This window comes from Balaenoptera acutorostrata, chromosome 4, assembly GCF_949987535.1.
Source record: "Balaenoptera acutorostrata chromosome 4, mBalAcu1.1, whole genome shotgun sequence".
In the NCBI taxonomy this organism is placed as follows: Eukaryota; Metazoa; Chordata; class Mammalia; order Artiodactyla; family Balaenopteridae; genus Balaenoptera; species Balaenoptera acutorostrata.
This window is the reverse complement of record NC_080067.1, coordinates 39367045-39381462: the sequence shown is the minus strand read 5'-3', so window position 1 is coordinate 39381462 and position 14418 is coordinate 39367045. Positions and strand designations below refer to the sequence as shown.

Sequence of the window (14418 nt, the reverse complement as noted above, 5' to 3'; positions counted from 1 at the left end):
AACTTTAACTAGGAAAATGTATTCCTCTTCCATTTTAACAGGAAAGAAAAGAGCAAAGGATTGGTTCTGATACAGGTGGGTTTGGGTTTGGTGGCAAGCGATTGAGGACTTTTCCTTTGGGTTTTGTTTTCTGTATGAAATATCGTGTGTAAAATGTCGAGGGTGAACAGGAAAGTGGTATGGGTGTGTTACAGAGAATGGAGAAAGTTTGAAGCAGTTACAGATAATTAGAAGCTGATGAGAAAGACAATTTGCTGGATATAATTGAGGGTCTCCTTTGCTAGGAATTTCCAGTTAGAAGCAGAAAGAATATTTGAAGATGTCCAAAAGGGGGGGAAATAATAAAAATATCAAATGCCTTGATAAAATAAAAGAGTCATGAACCATAAAATGTGTGTCTGAGATTCTGAGATTCTTCAGGCAGGGGGTGAGGTAAAGGATGATGGAACTGGAAGAAGGTTAGGATGGAGATAACCTACAGAGAATCAGGCTAGATCCAGGTTTGGAATTTCAGCATTCCTAAATTCACTGCCCACAGCCTCTGGGGCTCATTGTGCAGAGAACCACGTTGAAAATAATTTTTTTTTAAAAAGTGTATATTATGTTTTTATTAAAAAGTATAAAATTTTCAGGGGCTATTTCATTTTTCAGTCATCCCACCTTTTTCTGGATATCTAAAATTCATTTAACAAGGTGAGGAGGAGAACTTTGTTCTGCTAGTAGAGGTAAAAGCTTCAAAATGTGAAGTTCTCTTTGGTTGAAGAAATGCGTTAGCGTGAATGAGTTTCATTGGGAAAGCAATCAGTCTTAAATTACTTAATCTTTGCCATTTTGAAAGTGAATGAAACTATGGCTATGAACCCTTGAGGTGTTTGGAAAGGGTGTAAAAATTAAGGAACCTGTGCTTAAGGATGACTTTATGTCCTGGGGCTTCCTTTTCAGAGGAGGCTTTAATCAAAGTACTGCTGAGGATTCTTAAATTTCTGAGGGCCAAGAAAAAACATAGTGTAAGTACACAGAGCAGTAAACGTTAATAGGTACTGAAGACGTACAGAATTTAAAGCATAGGGCAAAAGTGTTCTGATAGTGATCCTCTGTGTTGGGGGTCCCCAAGACCACCCTCAGGTTCTGAAATTCACTGGAAGGAGTCACAAATCTCTGAAAAGCTGGTGTACTCACAGTAGCTGTTCTTAACAGCAAATTATTACAGATTAAAATTGGCAAAGGTAAAGGTGCATAGGGTAGAGTCCAGGAGAAACCAGGTGCAAGCTTCCAGTCCTAGTACAGAGGGCATATTCTATACTACGGAGAAAAGATACATTAGTCTAATTTATTAACCATTTAAAAAAAGATTTCTATGTAGTACAATTATTAAAAAGCAAAAAAATTTGGACTTTATTTTTTGAATTTTTGAAATTTATTTTTTATACAGCAGATTCTTATTAGTTATCTATTTTATACATATTAGTGTATATATGTCAATCCCAATCTCCCAATTAATCCCACCACCACCACCACCCTGCCACTTTCCCTCCTTGGTGTCCATGCGTTTCTTCTCTACATCTGTGTCTCTATTTCTGCCCTGCAAACTGGTTCATCTGTACCGTTTTTCTAGGTTCCACATATATGCGTTCATATACGATAATTTGGTTTTCTCTTTCTTTTTTTTTTTAACATCTTTATTGGAGTATAATTGCTTTACAATGCTGTGTTAGTTTCTGCTTTATAACATAGTGAATCAGCTATACATTTACATATATCCCCATATCTCCTCCCTCTGGCGTCTCCCTCCCACCCTCCCTATCCCACCCTTCTAGGTGGTCACAAAGCACCCAGCTGATCTCCCTGTGCTATGTGGCTGCTTCCCACTAGCAATCTATTTCACATTAGGTAGTGTATATATGTCCATGCCACCCTCTCACTTCATCCCAATTTACCCTTCCCCCTCCCCATGTCCTCAAGTCCATTCTCTACGTCTGCGTCTTTATTCCTGTCCTGCCCCTAGGTTCTTCAGAACAATTTTTTTTCTTTAGATTCCGTATATATGTGTTAACATATGGTATTTATTTTTCTTTTTCTGACTTACTTCACTCTGTATGACAGACTCTAGGTCCATCCACCTCACTACAAATAACTCAATTTTGTTTCTTTTTATGGCTGAGTAATATTCCATCATATATAGGTGCCACATCTTCTTTATCCATTCATCTGTCTGTGGACATTTAGATTGCTTCCATGTCTTGGCTATTGTAAACAGAGCTGTAGTGAACATTGTGGTATATGACTCTTTTTGAATTATGGTTTTCTCAGGGTATATGCCCAGTAGTGGGATTGCTGGGTCATGTGGTAGTTCTATTTTTAGTTTTTTAAGGAACCTCCATACTGTTCTCCATAGTGGCTGTATCAATGTGCATTCCCACCAACAGTGCAAGAGGGTTCCCTTTTCTCCACACCCTCTCCAGCATTTATTGTTTGTAGATTTTTTGATGATGGCTATTCTGACCGGTGTGAGGGGCTATCTCATTGTACTTTTGATTTGCATTTCTCTAATGATTAATGATGTTGAGCATTCTTTCATGTGTGTTTGTTGGCAATCTGTGTATCTTCTTTGGAGAAATGTCTATTTAGGTCTTCTGCCCATTTTTGGATTGGGTTGTTTGTTTTTTTGATACTGAGCTGCATGAGCTGCTTGTAAATTTTGGAGATTAATCCTTTGGCAGTTGTTTCATTTGCAAACATTTTCTCCCATTCTGAGGGTTGTCTTTTCGTCTTCTTTATGGTTTCCTTTGCTGTGCAAAAGCTTTTAAGTTTCATTAGGTCCCATTTGTTTATTTTTGTTTTTATTTCCAGTTTTCCAGGAGGTGGGTCAGAAAGGATCTTGCTGTGATTTATGTCATAGAGTGTTCTTCCTATGTTTTCCTCTAAGAGTTTTATAGTGTCTGGCCTTACATTTAGGTCTTTAATCCATTTTGAGTTTATTTTTGTGTATGGTGTTAGGGAGTGTTCTAATTTCATTCTTTTACATGTAGCTGTCCAGTTTTCCCAGCACCACTTATTGAAGAGACTGTCTTTTCTCCATTGTATATGCTTCCCTCCTTTATCAAAAATAAGGTGACCATATGTGTGTGGGTTTATCTCTGGGCTTTCTGTCCTGTTCCATTGATCTGTATTTCTGTCTTTGTGCCAGTACCATACTGTCTTGATTACTGTAGCTTTGTATTATAGTCTGAAGTCAGGGAGCCTGATTCCTCCAGCTCCGTTTTTCTTTCTCAAGATTGCTTTGGGGCTTCCCTGGTGGCGCAGTGGTTGAGAATCTGCCTGCTAATGCAGGGGATACGGGTTCGAGCCCTGGTCTGGGAAGATCCCACATGCCGTGGAGCAACTAGGCCCGTGAGCCACAACTACTGAGCCTGCGCGTCTGGAGCCTGTGCTCGGCAACAAGAGAGGTCGCGACAGTGACAGGCCCGCGCACCGCGATGAAGAGTGGCCCCTGCTTGCCACAACTAGAGAAAGCCCTTGCACAGAAACGAAGACCCAACACAGCCAAAAATAAATAAATTAATAAATTAATTTAAAAAAAAAAAAAAAAAAAAAAAAAAAGATTGCTTTGGCTATTTGGGGTCTTTTGTGTTTCCACACAAATTGTGAAATTTTTTGTTCTAGTTCTGTGAAAAATGCCATTGGTAGTTTGATAGGGATTGTATTGAATCTGTAGATTGCTTTGGGTAGTATAGTCACTTTCACAGTGTTGATTCTTCCAGTCCAAGAACATGGTATATCTCTCCATCTGTTTGTATCATCTTTAATTTCTTTCATCAGTGTCTTATCGTTTTCTTCATATAGGTCTTTTGTCTCCTTTGGTAGGTTTATTCCTAGGTATTTTATTCTTTTTGTTGCAGTGGTAAATAGGAGTGTTTCCTTAATTTCTCTTTCAGAATTTTCATCATTAGTGTATAGGAATGCAAGAGATTTCTGTGCATTAGTTTTGTATCCTGCTGCTTTACCAAATTCATTGATTAGCTCTAGTACTTTTCTGGTAGCATCTTCAGTGTTCTATATGTATAGTATCATGTCATCTGCAAACAGTGACAGCTTTACTTTTTCTTTTCCGATTTGGATTCCTTTTATTTCTTTTTCTTCTCTGATTGCTGTGGCTAAAACTTCCAAAACTATGTTGAATAATAGTGGTGAGAGTGGGCAACCTGGTCTTGTTCCTGTTCTTAGTGGAAATGGTTTCACTTTTTCACCATTGAGGACGATGTTGGCTGTGGGTTTGTCATATATGGCCTTTATTATGTTGAGGTAAGTTCCCTCTGTGCCTACTTTCTGGAGGGTTTTTTTTTTTTTTTAATTTTTATTTATTTATTTATTTATGGCTGTGTTGTGTCTTCGTTTCTGTGCGAGGGCTTTCTCTAGTTGCGGCAAGTGGGGGCCACTCTTCATCGCGGTGCGCAAGCCTCTCACTATCGCGGCCTCTCACTATCGCGGCCTCTCTTGTTGCGGAGCACAGGCTCCAGACGCGCAGGCTCAGCAATTGTGGCTCACGGGCCTAGTTGCTCCGCGGCATGTGGGATCCTCCCAGACCAGGGCTCGAACCCGTGTCCCCTGCATTGGCAGGCAGATTCTCAACCACTGCGCCACCAGGGAAGCCCCCCTGGAGGGTTTTTATCATAAATGGGTGTTGAATTTTGTCGAAAGCTATTTCTGTATCTATTGAGATGATCATATGCTTTTTCTTCTTCAGTTTGTTAATATGGTGTATCACATTGATGGATTTGTGTATATTGAAGAATCCTTGCATTCCTGGGATAAACCCCACTTGATCATGGTGTATGATCCTTTTAATGTGCTGTTGGATTCTGTTTGCTAGTATTTTGTTGAGGATTTTTGCATCTATATTCATCAGTGATATTGGCCTGTAGTTTTCTTTCTTTGTGGTTTCTTTGTCTGGTTTTGGTATCAGGGTGATGGTGGCCTTGTAGAATGAGTTTGGGAGTGTTCCTCCCTCTGCTGTAGTTTGGAAGAGTTTTAGAAGGATAGGTGTTAGCTCTTGTCTAAATGTTTGATAGAATTCTCTTGTGAAGCCATTGGGTCCTGGGCTTTTGTTTGTTGGAAGATTTTTAATCACAGTGTCAATTTCAGTGCTTGTGATTGGTCTGTTCATATTTTCTATTTCTTCCTGGTTCAGTCTCAGAAGGTTGTGCGTTTCTAAGAATTTGTCCATTTCTTCCAGGTTGTCCATTTTATTGGCATATAGTTGCTTGTGGTAATAATCTCTCATGGTCGTTTGTATTTCTGCAGTGTCAGTTGTTACTTCTCCTTTTTCATTTCTAATTCCATTGATTTTAGTCTTCTCCCTTTTTTTCTTGATGAGTCTGGTTAATGGTTTATCAGTTGTGTTTATCTTCTCAAAGAACCAGCTTTTAGTTTTATTGATCCTTGCTATTGTTTCCTTCATTTCTTTTTCATTTATTTCTGATCTATATGATTTCTTTCTTTCTGCTAACTATGGGTTTTTTTTGTTCTTTTTTCTCTAATTGCTTTAGGTGTAAGGTTAGGTAGTTTATTTGAGATGTTTCTTGTTTCTTAAGGTAGGATTGTATTGCTGTAAACTTCCCTCTTAGAACTGCTTTTGCTGCATCCCATAGGTTTTGGGTCGTTGTGTTTTCATTGTCATTTGTTTCTAGGTATTTTTTGATTTCCTCCTTGATTTCTTCAGTGATCTCTTGGTTGTTAAGTAGTGTATTGTTTAGTCTCCATGTGTTTGTATTTTTTACAGATTTTCTCCTGTAATTGATATCTAGTCTCATAGCATTGTGGTCAGAAAAGATACTTGATATGATTTCAGTTTTCTAAATTTACTGAGGCTTGATTTGTGACACAAGCTTATGGTCTATCCTGGAGAATGTTCCATGAGCACTTGAGAAGAAAGTGTATTCTGTTGTTTTTGGATGGAATGTCCTATAAATATCAGTTAAGTCCATCTTGTTTAATGTGTCATTAAAGCTTGTGTTTCCTTGTTTATTTTCATTTTGGATAATCTGTCCATTGGTGAATGTGGGGTGTTAAAGTCCCCTTCTATGATTGTGTTACTGTAGATTTCCCCTTTTATGGCTGTTAGCATTTGCCTTATGTATTCAGGTGCTCCTGTGTTGGGTGCATAAATATTTACAATTGTTATATCTTCTTGGATTGATCCCTTGATCATTATGTAGTGTCCTTCTTTGTCTCTTGTAATAGCTTTTGTTTTAAAGTCTATTTTGTCTGATATGAGAATTGCTACTACAGCTTTCTTTTGATTTCCATTTGCATGGAAAATGTTTTTCCATCCCCTTACTTTCAGTCTGTATGTGTCCTTAGGTCTGAAGTGGGTCTCTTTTAGACAGCATATATACGGGTCTTGTTTTTGTATCCATTCAGCCAGTCTGTGTCTTTTGGTTGGACATTTAATCCATTTACATTTCAGTTAGTTATTGATATGTTTGTTCCTATTACCATTTTTTAAAATTGTTTTGGGTTTGTTATTGTAGGTCTTTTCCTTCTCTTGTGTTTCCCACTTAGAGAAGTTCCTTTAGCATTTGTTGTAAAACTGGTTTGGTGTCGCTGAATTCTCTTAGCTTTTGCTTGTCTGTAAAGGTTTTAATTTCTCCATCGAATCTGAATGAGATCCTTGCTGGGTAGAGTCATCTTGGTTGTAGGTTTTTCCCTTTCATCACTTTAAATATGTCCTGCCACTCCCTTCTGGCCTGCAGAGTTTCTGCTGAAAGATCAGCTGTTAACCTTATGGGGATTCCCTTTTATGTTACTTGTTGCTTTTCTCTTGCTGCTTTTAATTTTTTTTCTTTGAATTTAATTTTTGATAGTTTGATTAATATGTGTCTTGGCATGTTTCTCCTTGGATTTATCCTGTATGGGACTCCCTGTGCTTCCTGGACTTGATTGACTATTTCCTTTCCCGTATTAGGGAAGTTTTCAACTATAATCTCTTCAAATATTTTCTCAGTCCCTTTCTTTTTCTCTTCTTCTTTTGGGACCCCTATAATTCAAATGTTGGTGAGTTTAGTGTTCTCCCAGAGGTCTCTGAGACTGTCCTCAATTCTTTTCATTCTTTTTTCTTTTTTCTGCTCTGCAGTAGTTATTTCCACCATTTTATCTTCCAGGTCACTTATCCATTTTTCTGCCTCAGTTATTCTGCTATTGATTCCTTCTAGAGAATTTTTAATTTCATTTATTGTGTTGTTCATCATTGTTTGTTTGCTCTTTAGTTCTTCTGGGTCCTTGTTAAAAGTTTTTTGTATTTTCTCCGTTCTATTTCCAAGTTTTTGGATTGTCTTTATTCTCATTACTCTGAACTCTTTTTCAGGTAGTGTATTTCCTCTTCATTTGTTTGTTCTGGTGGGTTTTTACCTTGCTCCTTCATCTGCTGTGTGTTTCTGTGTCTTCTCGTTTTGCTTAACTTACTGTGTTTGGGGTCTCCTTTTCGCAGGCTGCATGTTCATAGTTCCTGTTGTTTTTGGTGTGTGTCCCCAGTGGCTCAGGTTGGTTCAGTGCATTGTGTAGGCTTCCTGGTGGAGGTGCCTAGTGCCTGTGTTCTGGTGGATGAGGCTGGATCTTGTCTTTCTGGTGGGCAGGTCCGTGTCCAGTGGTGTGTTTTGGGGTGTCTGTGACCTCTTTATGATTTTAGGCAGCCTTTCTGCTAATGGGTGGGGTTGTGTTCCTGTCTTGCTAGTTGTTGGCATAGGGTGTCCAGCACTGTAGCTTGCTGGTCGTTGAGTAGAGCTGGTTCTTAGAGTTGAGACAGAGATCTCTGGGAGAGCTTTTGCTGTTTGATATTATGTGGAGCTGGGAGGTCTCTAGTGGACCAGTGTCTTGAACTCGGCTCTCCCACCTCAGAGGTACAGGCCTGACACCCAGCCAGAGCACCAAAACCCTGTCAGCCACATGGGTGTTGAAAAAAAGTCCTTTTGTATCATATTGATCTGTTTTTCTCTTTCTGACTTAACAATTTTGGACATTTTTGTCTGTCAGTAAATAGGTTTTGCTGTAGTTTGTAATTTCCTAATGCTCTCTTATCAACTAGAGTTTTGCTGTATTGGAGCTTTTAAGTGTATGAGCATAATGATGCTTTTAGTAAATCCTTTAATAATTTATCAGCAGAAGTCTTCTGGAATTCCCCAGAGATCTCAGTGTATTCTTTTTGTGTGTGTTTTACTTGTTTAAAGAGAAAAATGGTTTAACACAAAAGTCATATATGCTCATTCGAAAAGCTAGATTCATCCATTCATTTGATAGACTTCTCTGGGGTATGTACTATGTGCCAGAATTATATCTGGAAGAAATACTGCAAAAGGCATAGAATATGAAAAGTGAATAACCTTTTTAAAAATTAATATTGGTGAAAGCAAGATCCCATTGCACATGTTTTCTGCATCTGGCTTTTTTCATTCAATAACTTGGCCATCTTTCCTGTCTGCACACCTGGGGAAAAAAATCTATGCACTCTTCTTTTTTACCTACTGTGTTTACTTATTATTCAGCTAATCATAATTTGCAATTATAAAAGGGCAGTCTTTAAAAGTTCTTGTTCTTACTGTGTACAGTGTAACTCGTATTTTCTCTTCCATGTAGTCTATACTAAGAAAACAATCTAACTCATATTTTCTCTGGTGTCTCTTTAATTAAATCTCATTCTCTGAGGTAACTGCATCGTTTGGAATATTATATTTTCGTGAGCACTGATCATTTTATTTATTCCCTCTGAGCTGAGCCTTCTTACTTCCCAATTTACTCCTCCTCATAATGTAAGACATTTAAATGCTCTTAAAATGCTCATTGCAACCAAAACAGTATTTGCAGTTTTTAACTTTTGTTTTTACTAGAACATTTGGGTTTTAATAAATTTAATTGTATCTTTTAAAATTTAAGATAAGGAAAAGATTGTAACAATTAGTATTATGCAAAGGTAGGAAGTAAGGGAACCAGAGTTTTAATAAGTGACATAAATATGATTTCTTTGCTGGTAATAGTAAAGCTAATTTTATAGACATATAGTAGAAAAGGGTCTAGAGAGCAAGTGTGGGGCGACTTTAACTTTCTTTTTTATATGTTTGTTGAACACATGTTACTTTGCCTTTATTTTTTTAGTCGTCAAATAATTTTGCACATGCTTTCTCACGTTGATAAGGATGCTTTTTCCTTTGCACAAAATAGAGAGCTGTGGTACATATGGATGAACGTCGAGAAGAACAAATTGTGCAGCTGCTACATTCTGTGCAAGCTAAGAATGATAAAGATTCAGAAGCACAGATATCCTGGTTTGCTCCTGAAGATCACGGGTAAAACAAAAAATATTCTTTTAAAAATGAACAAAGAGTGACACTTCTTTCGGAGCACTGGCCGGAAAAAAAAGATATTAAAAATAACATCTTTAGACTCTTCTATAAGTGAAATTTAGCCTCAAAGTAATCTTTTTTCTTATGTAGATTGAGCAAATTTGGTGAAAGATTTAAAAATTTAGGTGGCATATTTATTCCCACAGGAGATCTAAATGGTAGGAATTGTCTATATAGGATGTTGGTGAAGTTATTAGTTATTTCTACCTACCCATCATCTTTGTATTTCCGGAATTTTCTTGTGGAGGAGATCTGTAGGAAGTTAAATTGCTGCTGTTTTAGGAAAATCATAGGAACTGTATCATCAGGGGCAAATTAGAAGTAGTTTCTCTGGGGCCGTGTAATGTAGCATCCCATTTATAGCTCAGAAAGGGTGGCAGGAAAATGAAGTTGTGAAATAAAACATGGCTCAAAAAACTAGATAAAGAGAAACACTGTGAGTCTTTGCAATGGAGGAACGACTATTGGGTGGATTTTTATTTTTTTAACTACCACAAGGAATAACCTATCTGGCAGTGTCTTATTTGTAGGGCGGAAAAAAATTGAGTTCATTATAAGAATCTAAGTATTTTCAAATTGCTCTACTAAGAGAAAAGAATAAAGGCTTTTGATTTTGATGACTTTGAAATCATTAAACAACATATATTATTTTGTTTCAGGGCTTGAGTGGCTCTTCATTCAATCTTTATCATTTTTTTATTTTGTCAAAATAGATATGGGACTGAAGCTCCTGCTGAGAACAAACCAAACTCAGTAAAGAAAGTTGAGGATCAGGAAAAAAAATTGATAAATCAAGAAAAGAGGCCATTTAGAATCAGGGACAAATATATTGACCGCGATTCTGAATATCTCTTGCAAGAAAATGAACCAGATGTAACTTTAGACCAACAATTATTGGAAGATTTCCAAAAGAAAAAAACTGACCTTCGGTATATTGAAATGCAGGTAATGGAAAGCAAGATGGGGAAAAAATTTTTACTTGTCATGTCTTCTGACACTTGATAAAAATGTATTTATGGTTAGAGGTAGCTGCCTGATATAAATCAGTGAGATTGCTCAACAAGCCATCCTCTGGGAATTTTTTTCCCCCTTATAGTACAGAAAAGTAGTGGGAATGGAATGACACATAAGTAGCCTGTCTCATCTACAATAGTTTATATGTATGGTGAAGGGAAGAAATATCTGAGAAATGGTAGTGCAAGTGAAAAAAAAAATCACCCTTAAGTTTAACATTTCTAGGCCATTTTAGTGAGATGTCATAAGAGACAAGGGTGGTTAGAATTGTAAAGTTTTTTGTTTTAGAACATCTAATCCAACTCTTTCGTTTTACAGATGTTAAAATTCCTCAAAAGTTATATGATGTGCTTACGTTCACCAACACTTTAAAGACAGAGGTGTCTTTAAATTTTGAAATTCTCCTGAGTTTTTCCAGTATTTTCTTTTCCTGCTAGGCAAGATATTTTAAGGTCCCTTCCGGATAAAACATAAAATTGAATTCTTTATGGATATTCTAGAAAGAGATGTAATAAAATGTTCACATTTTTTTTTTAAGAGAAAATACTGAGGGAATTCTGAGGGCTATGTCTTTAATATGCAAATATGTACTGCCATTTTTGAGAAAGGCAGATTATCACATCTCCTGTAGGAAAGAAAGGATCTATTGACTGTCACTGAAGGTTGGATATCCTCATTAGAACAGATCAGCTGAGGTTATCCAGGACCAAATTGTGTAGCTCTTTGATGCCTTTTGAGTGAAAATATGATTTGGGGACAGGAGATTTCAAGATGTATTAATTCAGAATATTTTAGTTGTCTTATAGCCTTGGGAGCAAGAAGAGTTAGCTACTATCTCTGTTTGCTTTGTATGGAGGACAGAACTCAAATATTATTGAAGATGAGTAATTGATCTAGTTCAGAGAAAGAAGAAATGTGCAAAACAAAAACAGTTGGTGGTCTTCCTTTTGGTCAGGCACTGTTGTAAAAGCTTCACATGTACTACATCATTTGAACCTCTCAACAGCCCTGTACAAGAGATTACGCATGGCTGTTACAGAGGAGGAAAAAGAATCTTAGGTTAAGTGACCTGTCTATGGTTGCACAGCTCGTAACAAAACGAAGTCTAAAATTTAGGTGTGTTTAAGAGCTCAACTTTTTAATCCTTGGTAATATGCCTTATTTTTCTTTCAGTTATAAATTTTTTTTAAACATTATTTTTCCCCTTGCTAGATGCCTGTCATTCTGCTGTGTTTTCCAAAGACTGAATAAGACATGCCCTGTCCTCAGACAGCTTATAATCTCATTGCTAAATTCATTAGTTCTTTTTTATAGAAATTCTTTTTTTTTTTAAGTCTTGACACCTCACATAAGCTGTGAGGTAATAAAAAATACTTTTGCACTCTTAGCATATATATCTATGATATATTCTATTTACCAGGATTATAATTTGATTACATTTCTTTTGTAAAAAAATAAACTTTTTTTTTTTAATTTCAGCATTTCAGGGAAAAGCTGCCTTCATATGGAATGCAAAAGGTAAAATGAATGTACACTATTTAATTTGATTTGCAAAATGTTTAAATACATTTTTTTTAAAGCTCTATATCAAGAAGAAATATAAATTTATGAACCTTTCCCTAAAGGATATTCTTGGAAGTTCATTTTATTCCTTTGAATTGTTGAAGGACTTTAAAAAAAAAAAAAAAAACCCAGTTCTGAACCAATTTTCCTGAAGTTTTCTCATATTTATATGTCCATGAGTTTAAAAATAGAATTTTCACTTGTAAGTTGCTTTGGATAAATAACCCTTGCTCTTAATTTGAGATCAAATATTTTAATTAAAATTGGGGCACTGTTGAAAATACAGTGCTTTATTTAACTTATTATGTTTCCTCATCCAATCACCCTATGTAGAATAATATAGTCTCCCATCCTTCTCTGACTTCTCAACCTTCCTTTATTTTTCTTTCCTTTTTATAGCACTTACTACCACCTGACATGTGTGTCTTCCCCTCCTAGCAGTGTAAGTTCTTGAGGACAGAGTCTGTTTTGTTCACTATGTACCTCTTGACTCAGAACAGTGCCTAACATTCTGTAGACCCCCAGTAAATATTTGTTGAATGAATGAGTCACATTCTACTTCTCAGTACTTGCCAGCTGTAATTTCAGTGTTCAAACTTGGAACTTGTTCTGATATATATGAGGTGGTAGAATAGATAAGAAATTTTTAAATGGTGGGTTTTCATGTTAGATTGTTTCATAGATAAAGATACCTCATGACACCCCTTTGAAGTAGTGGGATGGTTTTGTTAGTACGGTGAATATTACTTTAAAAATATTCGTGTTTATCTAAACCTTCTAAGAAAGAAGATCTTTCCCAAGTAGGCAGTTTTCCAGATATCTGAATTTTAGTCATTTGATTTAGGTATTTAAAACTTGTCTTTATTTTAATTATTTGAAAGAGAATCGTCTTAAATTATACTCTTCCTTGTTCTTGAAAACAGTATACAAAACTTGTTCTGCAGACAAAGCCATATTATGATTTATGATATAAATCCTTAATGTTCCTCGTAGTTTTTTAGGTATCAGGGGATCTGCCTTGTACTCAGTAGCCCCACATGTCACCATTCTTTTTAATTTATGTTAATTCTTATGTATGGATTTATAAGCTGTCTCTTCTTGTTCTTGTCAGTGTGTTTTTCATTAACAGAGCCATGGCTCTGTTCTTTTTATAATTTGGTGCTTCTTATCTCTTGAAAACTGGTAGATCCAGATATCCAAACTGCCAGCATTGCATATAACAGAATTTTTAAAGTATTAATATGCTTGTTAAAAACAATTACCTTCAGTTTGGTAGGATTTTGGTAACTATCTTTTCAGACTTAGTCAACATGTGATGTCCTTCACTTATTTTCCCTTTTGAAATAGGAATTGGTAAATATGATCGATAACCATCAGGTAACAGTAGTAAGTGGTGAAACTGGTTGTGGAAAAACCACTCAAGTTACTCAGTTCATTTTGGATAACTACATTGAAAGAGGAAAAGGATCTGCATGCAGGATAGTTTGTACTCAGCCAAGAAGAATTAGTGCCATTTCAGTAAGTAATCTCTCACTCTTTAAAATTCCCCACTTTGTTTTCCATTCTCCCATGTAGTCCTGCTAGAACTTATTGATTTTGAAGGTTAGGGTGATTTTTTATTAGGTTTAAGATATGTTGCTATAAAAGCAAAATTTGGTTAACAAGTATTTGGTAGTAAAGCCCAAAAAATTGACCTCTCTCTGTTACTGATAATAGATGTTTAGGAGTTCAAGATAAATTAAAAATCCAGACAATTTTCAGTATAAAACTAAAAGAACAAAAAATTGATAATGTTTATAGAGTTAATTAGAAGCTTCAAATAATCTGCATCATTAGATGCTTTACATTTTACTCCTTGATTCATTCAATACTGTTTTCGGCTCTCTGTTTTTTTCCGTATATAAGTACACTGAGTGGTGGTAGCTGTATTTCTGACTTTTTAATGCAATTCAGTAAGAGGGAATTTATCATAAATAAGGCATTGTTTCAGGTTTATCATGAAGCAGGTATTAAGTACATGTTTATTACAAATAACATTTTTTGTTTGTGTTTAGTTAGGTGACCTAGTTAAATATATGTTATATGTTCTTTAAAAATGTTTGGGGTTTCTTACAACATTCATTGTGTATAGTACATTTATTTCAGTGTTATGTAATTCTGTGTGTAAATTTAAATTATGAAGATTTGTGGTTGTATTTGGTTTTATGATAGTACTATTGATTACATCTCTAAGTCATTTAATACAGAATCTGGTCAGAAACTGCATTACCAATTACAGCAGTGTTTTGTAGGAGCTACTATATACGTTTTAAACTGTGGTTTCTAAGAGATACTATTTTTAAAAAAGTAAAGCAGCAGTCTTTATGGGAGGACGATATTCCTAGAAATGGCATAGGTTCATAGAATGGTGAAAAATAAGCCATTTTTGTCATAACACTGTTATATAGCC

General features: G+C 35.9%; 1 protein-coding gene across 1 annotated transcript in view; it reads left to right on the top strand.

Annotated features, from left to right (window-relative positions):
- Window positions 1-14418, top strand: part of DHX36 (DEAH-box helicase 36) — a 51048-nt gene that overhangs the window by 4810 nt on the left and 31820 nt on the right. Inside the window, exons 2-5 of the mRNA XM_007164804.2 lie at window positions 9211-9335; window positions 10106-10337; window positions 11886-11924; window positions 13317-13487. Of these exons, the coding sequence (XP_007164866.1) occupies window positions 9211-9335; window positions 10106-10337; window positions 11886-11924; window positions 13317-13487 (567 nt within the window). The remainder of the gene's footprint in view (window positions 1-9210; window positions 9336-10105; window positions 10338-11885; window positions 11925-13316; window positions 13488-14418) is intronic.